The 11976-nt window shown below is 35.4% G+C and overlaps 1 protein-coding gene across 2 annotated transcripts; it reads left to right on the top strand.

The window, feature by feature from the left end:
• Window positions 1-277: 277 nt before the first annotated feature.
• itm2bb (integral membrane protein 2Bb) lies at window positions 278-10679 on the top strand. Of its 2 annotated transcripts, XM_084421642.1 has the most exons (8): window positions 278-504; window positions 697-947; window positions 3972-4103; window positions 5364-5471; window positions 6193-6399; window positions 8226-8336; window positions 9193-9343; window positions 9601-10679. In XM_084421642.1, exons 2-8 carry the CDS (start codon window positions 873-875, stop codon window positions 9687-9689), a joined length of 873 nt encoding a protein of 290 aa, XP_084277768.1. In that variant the 5' UTR covers window positions 278-504; window positions 697-872; the 3' UTR covers window positions 9690-10679. The 2 variants fall into 2 exon arrangements, with proteins under 2 accessions (XP_084277768.1, XP_084277769.1); XM_084421643.1 differs by lacking the exon at window positions 5364-5471 and having other exon boundaries at window positions 293-504.
• Window positions 10680-11976: the final 1297 nt, after the last annotated feature.

The raw sequence follows: 11976 nt of genomic DNA, 5'->3' as shown, positions 1-11976 counted from the left end.
GGTTATAAATGAGGCCCCAGGTCTTTTCACGATCGGATAGCTATCCGATCTAAAACGCAAACGCATGAAGTGGCCAGGTGTAAACAGCCCCATAAACAGTTCTTTTAAAACTGCGGGGTAATAGAGTAAACGACGAAGAACATAACCCGGTTACAAGTATGCTGGTATAATAGTAATTTATAGCTGGTTATGTGTTAATTACTCAGCGCTGGTGAAGGATAGCCAATCACATTTGTTTTTGATAGCTCGATAAGAATATTTGCATAAATATTATTATACAGTTGTATCCTCTGGTTCTCAACCTTTTTGATAAGGCCTCATACTGGCCACAACATAAAGGCCCCCTCCTCCACTTTTTTAATTTACAGAAGTAGGAGTGCATTAAAAAAAGTAGCCTAACTAAAATAATTGTAATTAAAATGATAATAATTTAAATGTAGCTTATTTCAAAGCGTGTTTTGTCTTATTTTAAATCATTTTAAGTCATCTTGGACCCCAGAGAAGGTATAGCTTCCATGCACAAACTATTCCATTTGTTAGCTGTTGTTACTAGGCTACAATTACCTGATTATCTAGTCCACATTTACAAGTAACGTTTCGTTACTTGTAAATGTGGACTAGATAATCAGGTAATTGTAGCCTAGTAACAACAGCTAACAATTAATCTTCTAGTAATTATTTCTGTGTTATTTCCAGGTGTTGTAGTTGATTTTCTGGTAGTTGTCACTAGAGGCAGTGGAGCCTCTGTTGTGATCTGTCATGTGCGTCACACACAAACATTGCTGCTGCTGATCAGGAAACTAAACGCTCTCAGTTTTGTCTCACTTCTCTTTCGCTTTCACGGTAACAACAACTCACAGAGACCTTTCAGTATGGTTAAAGTTTCTTTTAACAAGGCTCTCGCCCTAAAGGATCCGAAGAAGGAAACCCTCATTCCTGATGTACAGGTACGTTATTAACAAATCTTGCTCACTTTTATTGAATTAGGAATATTACGTCCAATAATGTCTTACTTAATTATTTTAATCAAAAAGGCTAGTAATGTGTGCACGTTGTTCTTATATTATCTTGAGAGAAGTAGGCTAGACTATCTCAAATGCATAAGTGTGTGTTTCTTTGTTTAAGTTTGAACAGACTTTGATCAGTTCAGTGAAAATGTTATATAAAATGGCTGACGGCCCAAAGCTTGTCAAAGACGGATATAATCACTCATCCATATATACCCTGGCAAAAAAATACTGCAATAATATGAAATACTATTATTTTATAGTATTATATTATTTATTATATTTATTATATACAAATATATTCTTCGATTAAGGTTAAATTTTAACTTTTGGGAAAGTAATTACACAATGTGAAGGTTTTTTTCTTTTCTTTTTTTCTCACTACCACTTTTGGGTTATTATATCTGAATGCTGATAGAGAATTAGCCTATTGCTTTTATTGTATTTTAATGATAAAATGTGCCCTTTAAAATAGGAAGGACAGTAGGATACAGAGGGCATAAAGTCTTTTTCTGTGTGTACTATAAGGACCAAATATCACAATTTAAAATCGATTTATTTAGACTGTCCACAAAAGTAAACTGATCCAATCAAGGATGGACTGTACGGGCAAGTGCACAGGGGCCTCAAAATAAGAAAAAATAAAACCCAAAAAGATGGTTAAACGCATTTCATTAGACCATATGTGCCCTTTGGACGTCACATGGTATTCTGCCATCTCAAGTGAGATTTCAATCCGAAGGGATTGAATATGTTCAGTTCGAGAGCACTGTGAACAGAATAGAATAACATCGATAGACCACTTAACAGGCAGTGTAGAGGGAAATTTACCCATGTTAAACATGACTACAGAGGTTTATCACTTAGTTTAGTGCTTTCAAACATGACAATTTATTTTAATTAAATGAATAATAACTTAATATTTAAATAAATAACCATGGATGTGATAAATATCCACTTGTATATTAAATGATAGTATGGTAATTTATATTATATTTATTTACAGAGATAGCCTATATTGCACTCCAAAAAAAAAAAAAAAACTTTCCAAACGGGTTTTTTTCGCAGTGATGCCATGGAAGAACCATTTCTTCCATTCAGTGTGTGTGTGTGTGTGTGTGTGTGTGTGTGTGTGAAGAACATTTAATAATCTGAAGAAGAACCTTTTCCACTTTAAAGAACCTTTTGCAATTGTATGTTAAAGGTTCTTCGTGGAATCATCAATGCCAAAAATAACTTTTTATTTTTGTCATCATAGTTCTAAAATGTATGCAACGCTCAAGTGTCATATCTAGATGGGTTCAGTCCATAACTGGAACTTTATTTCTTGTGTTTGCGATTAGGGAGGGAAGTAAATAAAATTTGTTTTCATTTCACTATTGAATTAATCGGTTATGACACTGGAAATCATCTTCAAATGTCTGTGTGGTGGTAGCCCAAGACGTTTTTGTGTTTTGTGAGTTGGAAGCAGTAAACACAGTTGAATTTCTACGAATGGGATTCTTCCAGACATAGTTTAGCTGTGTTTTTCACAGCACACATTAGAAATGCCTAGCACTCAGTAGTACCAGGAGACTTTTCATGGGTTGTGAAAGACAGACTTGTTGAGGCATGTTTGATGTGTGCACTCTCAAACATGTTTATGATAATGAGTGTATTGCAAAAGGAGTCAGAGCTGCAAGCCAAGAATACAAAAGAAGATCCTAAAGTGCCAAAATACAAGCATGCAACATAGAACAGTATTTGATATGATTTCTCGGTAGAATCAGGAAATGACTGAAGCCAAAGTTTCCAGAAGCTTTAAAAAGACTCTTAACTTCCTGGTTAAAGCCATTCAACAACCGCCTCCATGTACTCAATAAAGGGTTTATGTGGTTACGTCAAGGAGAGAATGTGCAAAAAGTCTAAAAACTGGTTTTGCTTTTCCACTAAGTTATTGAATGAGGATAAACTATTTGGATTAAATGAGTAGGGCACTATGAAATGATTTATTGGGGCAGTATCTCACTCCTGCATTATGAATGTTATCTGTGTTTCTTTATTCGGGTTTAGTCACTTGAATTCCCCTTCTGCTCTTCAAATAGAAACAACTTGATTTACTTTCTCTTTTGATTCATGTGTGAGCTTCTGTCTGCACTGCAGTTATTGTTAGAGCGAGGAAGTGTTATATGGATTAAATGTTGCTGATTATTCCTCCTCATGACTTTGCAGAAGTTGATACCAAACTGTTTTAACACATTTTGACTTGAAACCAAAACAGAGAAACAGAGAGATTCTCACTTCTTTTTTTTTTTCTTTTTTCTTTTCTCAGAACTTTCATTAGTCATCATTTCTGTTTAAATTCATATTTTGGAAAGAAATCACCCTTTTTCTAAGAAACCACTTCAATCCTCTTGTTAACCTGTCCTTGTGATTTAGGCCTAAGCCTTGTTTATTATGCTGCTCACCAAGGCTGCATTTATTTGATCGAAAATACAGTAAAACGGTAATATTGTGATATATTATTAATACAATTTGAAATAACTGTTTTCTATTTTAATGAATAAAATGTGATGTATTCCTGTGATTTCAAAGCTGAATTTTTAGTAGCCGCTCCAGTCTTCAGTGTCACATTTATCCATCAGAAATCATTCTAATATGCTGATTTGGTGCTCAAAATAATTGCACATTTCTTATTATTATCAATGTCGAAAATTTCTGTTGGTTGATATTTTTGTGAAAACCGTGATTAAAAAAAAAAAAAATCAGGATTCTTTGATGAATAGAAAGTTCAAAAGAACAGCACTTATTTGAAATATAAATCTTTTTGTAACATTATGAATGTCTTTACTGTCACTTCTGATCAATTTACTGCATCCTTGCTGAATCTAGTAAAACAAATAGTAGATTTGAATGGTAGTGTGTGTGTATCTAGAGTTATTAAGTGTTGTTAACCATCATTATACTGTGTGATCTGTCCGGTAGGATCCTGAAGCAGCGGTGTGGGTGCGTCAACGGTCTAAGGTGTGGTGCTGGTGCTTCTGCCTGGGATTGGCTCTCGTGCTCTCTGGCATAGTTGTGGGAGGAGCCTACCTGTATAGGTACTATGTGTTGGAGGTGAGATAATTGCTGTAACCATGGTGCTATCAAAAACAAATTATAACATCCTGTCATCTTGTGTCACTGTTTATCTTTATTTTGATTAGTTTTTATATTTATGTCATAATCAGTCTAAGCCTGTTTCATAAAGCAATTCTCAACCATGATTAAAAGTATGCAAGATACAACCCAGAAAACAGTTTGTGCGACGATGCAAGCCGCCCATTTTACATTACATGGTGGCAACTTCTAAGAAACAAGTCACTGGTATTAACAGAGGAAAAGACATTTCTTCATAAAGTGATCACATCTTGAGAGAAAGTTTTCTTCCAAAACAAGGCAGAATGCTTAAGACTAGAGATCGACCAATAATCAGGTTTCCCGATATTTAAGAATTTTCCCATAATCGGGTATCGGTTTTGTATTATCGGATTTACCCATAAATGGCGCCATCTTGTGGCCGTGTGAGAATTAAAGCCATTACAGCGTTTTGTCTGAGGGGAGATGAGTCAACTACGGTGTTCAAAGGTAAAATAACGTGTTTCCCTTCATTAATAAACTTAATTAATAATTAATAAAAAAAATGAGATGTGTAACTTAAATGCTTCATATGAAGTTTAAACTTGGCGCTAAAAATTAGATATGAACTCACGGACTGACAAAACATTTTTAATAATTCTTATAACATGCCAGATGAAATGGACGCTATGATGTATTCGCCGTTTTGTTTATTTTTCTGACAATGTTTGCGCGTTCCAACGTGTTCCATTCTCTTTTCTCTTTAGCCTGTCAAACAACACATAAACCTTTCATAACAAATACTTATATTTATGCTTCCTCTGTCATTTATTATTGTTCTCCATTTGAACCAATACATTTTGTAAATGTATTTTACCTGTTGTTAATATTAATGCTATTGTTATATATAAAAAAATGCAAAGATACACTAAAGTAGTAATGTTTTTTATTCAGGCGGTTTAGATTGTTTTGTTTTGTATGCTAGGAGGGAGTGAAATTTCAGAAATTACAGTATTTAAAAAGTGTTAATAATAAAAAAGTTTGTTCAGTTCAGTGGTGTTGTTATAATTGTAAAAACAGAAACAATAAATAACTATTAGTTCTATATATCGGTTATCGGGCGCATAAACATGCAAATAATTGGTATTATATCGGTTATAAAAAATTTATATCAGTCAATCTCTACTTCAAACAGCAGGACATTTATAGATCTGTTCCTGTAAGTTCATTCTGTATCAAGCTTTGCTGTTTTTCCCTAAGAAACCTGATAATGTGAGCTTTTTCGAAGACGATGAGGTGGAGCTCATCCAAGTGCCAGTGCCTGAGTTCAGAGGCAGCGATCCAGACAACCTGCATGACTTCAACATGGTGCAAATACACACACACACACAGTGTTCATCCATAACCACCACACACATATCATCAGTAGTGTTGTTCGTCTGCTATATTTTTCATTTAGTTTTTTTTTTTGTCAACCTTATAATCACAAATATAGTCGAGATCCATGTTTGGATTTATTTATGCTCATGAAGGAACACAGACTGAGTAGATTACACTTTAATTTGAGCAGAATATATCAAATGGAGTCGGTCTGATTTTGATACGTTGGCGCCAAATATCGATATTTAAATTAATAAAATAAGGCGCTCTAAATAGATTTCCCTGCGTCACTACTTCATGGCTCCTCGAGGTGGCGCTCAACACATGAATGAGGGAAACGTGAACATAAGTTAACTAGCCTAAGAAAAGTAGGTTTTTAACGGGATGGCGGATAGCAGGGTGAGCTTTTATCAGGTGATTATCAGGTTAACTCTCTCGCAACGTGTGCAATGGCTGACAACCTCCCAAGTGTCCGAACTCCCACAGTGTACGCCCAACTTCAGTCATTAAAAAGGTCATCGACAAACATTTGTCATCATAGTTTTCATAAAACATAGATTTTGCGATCTTGTGATTGCAAGAATTAATGCAAATTCAACCAATCACCATTATTTGTGGCAGGGAAGTGTATACCCAACCGTTCTTGGACATGTTGATGCAGACATAAACGTGCTTGTTTTTTACTCTATATGTATTTCTAACCCAACAGGATGAGGAGGTGTTTGTCTGTGGGATGAAGTACTTTGAGGAAGACTATGAGTTTGATGAGGAGGTGGAGGTGGAGATGGGAATGCCGCTGAGGCAGATTGAAGAGAATGTGAGCTTTTTCGAAGACGATGAGGTGGAGCTCATCCAAGTGCCAGTGCCCGAGTTCAAGGACAGCGATCCAGCTGGCATCCTGCATGACTTCAAAATGGTGCAAAAATACACACACATACAGTGTTCTGCCACACACATATCATCATTTAGTGTATTATTAGTGTATGGCAACTTGCTTTTTTGTAGTATTTTCCAAAAATGCTAACCTGAAGGGGGAAAAGCAATATTAGCTGATCAAAATTCGTAAATCATTAGTAACAAAATGATCACTGTGTTCAAACATAAGTACTGAAGTATTTGTATCCATTGTAAGCTGAGTGGGGATTGGACTGGTTTTCTAAAATGTTCAATCTCTTAGATATTAATTCGCAAAAAGTATTGTTGAGGACAAAACAGTTAAAGACCCAGAAAGAATTATGCCCTTCGCCAAGGTCTAAGCTACGTCATTGCCTTTGGTTGAATGATTCTGATAGGCTAAGAAATGACGGAAGCATATCTCCATTGATCAGAACAGCGTTTCTGGGCGCAAGCTTGTCCGGAACAACAGTCAGTCAATCTCCAATAATGGCAGTTGTTCCTTAACCTGTAACCAATAATACTAACGCGCACACAGACACACAGCTCCTACAAGGTCGGATTTGGTTTGGCTCTAACTATAAACAGGAGACTCTTCCCAAAACATCAAGATAACATGTTCTTTCTCTCAGTGAGAGGAAACTTTAATATAGAACAGTAAACACTTTAACAAAAAAAAGGTCACTTAAACTATTGATTGCAATGACCCTTGTGACCTATAGCTGTCAGGGTAAGCTAGAAACACAGATATATGTATTGACGCATGTTTACCGGCCTCTCTCAATCCTTACAAAACAAGTCCATATTTCATTTCTGGAAGCCGGGATTGCTAAATGAGGAAGCGCTGTTACTGCATTCCTGGCAGGGGCCAGACCCTCGGTCACCTCTCAGATATTTAATACAGACATTAAAGAATACCTGAAAAGAACATTTTGGTAATCACACTCACATAATGTATAAAGGCGAAATATTAATCATTAATTAATACGTTGATTATAAATCATAAATGTAAATCATTTAAAAGGATATAGATTTATTGAAGAGACAAGGGATTTTCCCCTTCAGTATATATTACGTGCAATAATTATAATATGTGATTTTATCCCAAAACCACAAAAAAAACTGTTTTCAGAAAAGTTTGGATCTGGAAGACTTTCTTTTTTTTTTTTCTTTTTTTTTTTGTTGAAAGAAATGACTACTTTTAATCAGCAAGGATGAACTGAATGTATCAATGTGACTATAAAGACAAATGTCACAAAAGACTTATATTCAAAAAAAAAAAAAAGCTTTTCTTTTCAACATTGATAATCATAAGAAATGTTTCTTGAGCACCAAATCAGCATATTAGAATTATTTCTGAAGGATCATGTAACTCTGAAGACTGGAGTAATAATGCTGAAAATTCAGACATATTATAATAGAATTAAATAAATAGTCATTTTAAATTGTAATAGTATTTTGTAATATTACGGTTTTACTGTATTTTGATCAAATAAATGCGTACAAAATCTTACAGACCCCAAACCTTTTTCCATTGGTGTAATTATACTCTCACTGTACTCTTACAAATACTACTTACATAAATACATGATTATTTATGGCTTTTCAATGCTAAACAACACTAGAATGCTGCAAATATCGCCACAGTTTTTGTCAGAAAAAAAGTCTTGACATATTTAGATTATCAATATGGATTTTTCATTGACCAGTTCTTACATTTTTACTTCTAGCCCCCCTAAATCTTGAATAATTGGTTACATCTTATATTATAATACCAAAATAATGTTGCCAGTCTTAAGTGCGTGTCTCTGGTTGTGAATAAACCTGTATGTCATTCTTTGCTATCAGAGGCTGACTGCTTATCTCGACCTGAATCTGAACAAATGCTACATCATCGCCCTGAACACCTCTGTCGTCATGCCACCCAAAGATTTCCATGAGTTCCTGGTCAACATCAAGGTAAACAAGGAGACGCTGTGAATCCATGTCAATAAGTGGTTCTAACTTCTTGTTTGGGGTTTTTCTCACACAAATGCATTTCAGACGTGAAGCCCGGGACACACAAAACAACGTTCAGCCGTCGGGCCGTTTTTTGAGCATTGGTTGGCTTAGTCAGCTCTAATCGGAAGCCATCAGGGTTTTTTGGGCTAATTCAGCATGTTGAATCGGCGTCAGTGCCTTCAATGAGAGAGAGAACTCTGATTGGCTGTTGCATGAGAATAAAAACTAAAGTAATGAAAGCGAGTAACAAAGTCAAGTTTTACAAGATCTTACCGAAGCATTCGAATGCACAAATATTTTCATAATAACATGAGCCGACTAGAATGAAGAAGTGATCAGCATTATTGATATTCAAACTGGTAAGCAAGCGCTGCTGTTTTTGGTTTGTGTATCTGCAGTCCTACACTGTAAAAAAAAAAAGTTGCTGCTTAAACATCCAAGTTGATTGAACTTAAAAATTTAAAGTAATTTCAACTTAAATTACATTAAACTGGCTTAAAAAATCTTAAATAACTTAAAAGAAGTTAAAATTGCTTAACTTATGTCGATGAGTTAAAGCAATGTAAAAACACGTTATGATTACTTATTGATCATATTATATTTTACAGTGTTGTTTTGGTTTCCCTTTTTGAATGACAAAAATAGATTGATACCTGCTGATACATTGCCAGTTATCCTTTTTTTTGTGATGAAGCGCAGATTTGATGCAGCCGACGAGAGGCAACAATAGTCATCTTTGGTTGCCGAGAGTTATTTGACATCGGCTCAGTGTGTCCCGGGCCTTAGGTTTACGTTCTCTGTGTGTTTTTTGCAGGCAGGAATGTATCTTCCTCAGTCGTACCTGGTGCACGAAGAGATGATGGTGACAGAGAAGCTGGACAGCACCAGTGATCTGGGCTATTACATCAATAACCTGTGCAATGACAAAGACACGTACAGACTGCAGCGCAGAGAGACCATACTGGGTAAGCGTACACAAACAAACCCTTTGATAAGACTGTGTTTACAGGAAACAGTGGCTATGTCTTTGCATAAACCCAAGTTTTAAGCACAAATACGGGCATAAGTGAAAAGGACAGTATTTCCTCTTATGTTCACTATATAAGCAAGTACATTTGAAATGCGCTGGCCTGCCATAAACTGAATACATGTAAGATCCAGTTTTACATCATAGCTGCTGCATACTTTCAAACTTCTGAAAGCTGAATGTGCTTCACTACAGGTATGCAGAAGCGTGAGGCTCTGAACTGCCACAAGATCCGCCATTTTGAAAACAAGTTTGTTGTGGAGACTTTGATCTGCGAGCCGTGAAGAACGAGAATCGCACATGGGTGTCTCTGACACAGCAGCAGATCTTCAACACTTTCTTTAATTCAGTGTAGCTGTTTGTTTTTCAACTTTTCATAAGCCTTTTTTTACACCTGAAATGTGAAATTGTCTTTTCTGCACAAAGAGTTGTACTATTTTTGTGTCTTATGCTATTTTAGGAATATTAAACTTAAAGAGTCACAATGTGCACAAGAACAAAAAGGACTAACAAAAGTGATATAGAAATCTGATCAGCATTTAGACAGCAAGTACTTTAATAATTAATGAGTTTGCTGAAAATGGTGCATTTGCAACATCTACTGTATTTAACTGTTCAGAGGTTTCAATAAATTACTTTATAATCAGGATCACAATGTTGCAGTGCTAAAATGCATTCCTCTGGTTTCACAGACAAGGTTTAAGATAGTCCCAGGACTAAAATGCATGTTTGAGCTGTTTTAACTGAAAGCAACATAATTTCTAAAAATATGTCAGTGCCATTATTTTGTCTCAAGAAGCACGCCAGTAAATTTTTTATATATAAAGGCATGTGTATAAAAGGCCTAATCCTGGCTTAATCTAAGCCCTTTTTGTGGAACCAGGCCATAATGTCACAATTTGAGGTATTGAAGAACTAATTGGATCAATAACCATTCATACAGATCACTTTCAGTCAAATAAGTGAATATGTAACTTATAAATGCTTAAATTACCACAAACCTGAAATTGTTTTTTGTTCTTTGCTAAAATATACTAATTTGTATACAAGCTGCCTTTAAACAAGATCCTAAACTTTACACTTTTCTGTCTTTAGTCATAAGCTAATGAACCCCATCTAAGAAAACAATAAATAAACAGAAAAATCTTACAAAATGTTTGTCATGTTTATTTTAAGTTTGTCAAGACACACTACTGTTAAAAAATTAAAGTGTATGTAAAGAAATTTATAATGTTACAAAAGACGTCTATTTCAAATAAAAGGTGTTTCTTTTCTTTCTTTTTGTTCATTAAAGAATCCTGGAAGAAGTTTCCATATGTCATGTGACACTGAATGGCTGCTAAAAATTCAGCTTTGCATCACAAGAAATATATTGCATTTTAAAACAGAAAACAACTACTTTAAATTGTAATATTTCACAATATTCGTGTTTTTACTGCATTTTTGATCAAATAACTGCAGCATTTATGACATCTGAGACTTCTTTAAAAAAATATTTAAAAAAAAAAGTCTCATATTCTTCAAATTCTGGTCCTGGCTCCTTGGACATTCATTATTTACCCAGTAATAGACGTTGTATATGGTCATTCGTTGAAGATAATGTTAATAAGATAATGTAGGTTCATTCCCCTGATATGTAAATACTTTGTGTGGCGTGTATCAGCATCAACATTGAGAGAATGTCATTTTAGTCGCATGGCATTTACGCCCAAGCAGGTCACATACTTCTGAGAGACCAGTGAGCTTAACAACTGCCAAACCAACCCAAGTGGTGCTCACTGCAGAGCCATTGCAGCCTCTACAACTAACCACTTCCCCTGGGTTTTGTGGCTCGAAGAGCTCAAGTGCCCCCTCTGGTGGTGAAAGCAAATTCCTGCATTGTCGAACTAAAAGTTAATGGACTTTCATTTAACAGAATAAAATGAAGACGGCCTGTAAACTTGTATACATCTCCCTAAACATTGTAAGAACATGCAACAACAAAACATTCATGTCTGAGATATCACAACTGAAAACTCGTGTACTTATTTTCCAAGAAAATTAAAACAAGTTCAAATTACTTTAGCCAAACTGACAGCTGTGGCTCATTTCATTAAAAAGGCTGTTTGAAAAGGTGAAATTTATTTGAAGATACTGGACTGAGGATGTAGAAATTTCAGCATTCATAAACAAGATGGCGGACAATGTTTATGACCTGTAGACTTTGAGGTTTCCTCCAAGATAATATCTGTCAAAGCCCCGAACGGCCCCCTTCAGACTGGTTAACCAGCAACAGCTAAAGACAAAAAAATGAGCGTTCGGCTGACTCAGTCAGAGGAGCAGAAACTATGAGCCAGATTGAAGGTCTTCTGCTAGATTTCTTAAAGAACTTCACGTAAATACCTTCTGGTGGAGGCCATAGGCCTCCAGAATTAACATGCTATTCTTGGTAAGACAAGAAGGTGGCAAAAAAAAAAAAATAAACCAATGAAAATACGGTCAACATCTCAAGAGGGAAGATCATCACTTGTAAAATGGCACATTTCTTCATCCGTGAAACCGAAATTCTCTTTCCTCTAAAGAAAAAAAGGC

Source organism: Rutilus rutilus (assembly GCF_951802725.1).
Source record: "Rutilus rutilus genome assembly, chromosome: 10".
NCBI lineage: Eukaryota > Metazoa > Chordata > Actinopteri > Cypriniformes > Leuciscidae > Rutilus > Rutilus rutilus.
The sequence above is the reverse complement of the archived record's forward strand: the minus strand, read 5'-3'. Positions and strand labels throughout refer to the sequence as shown.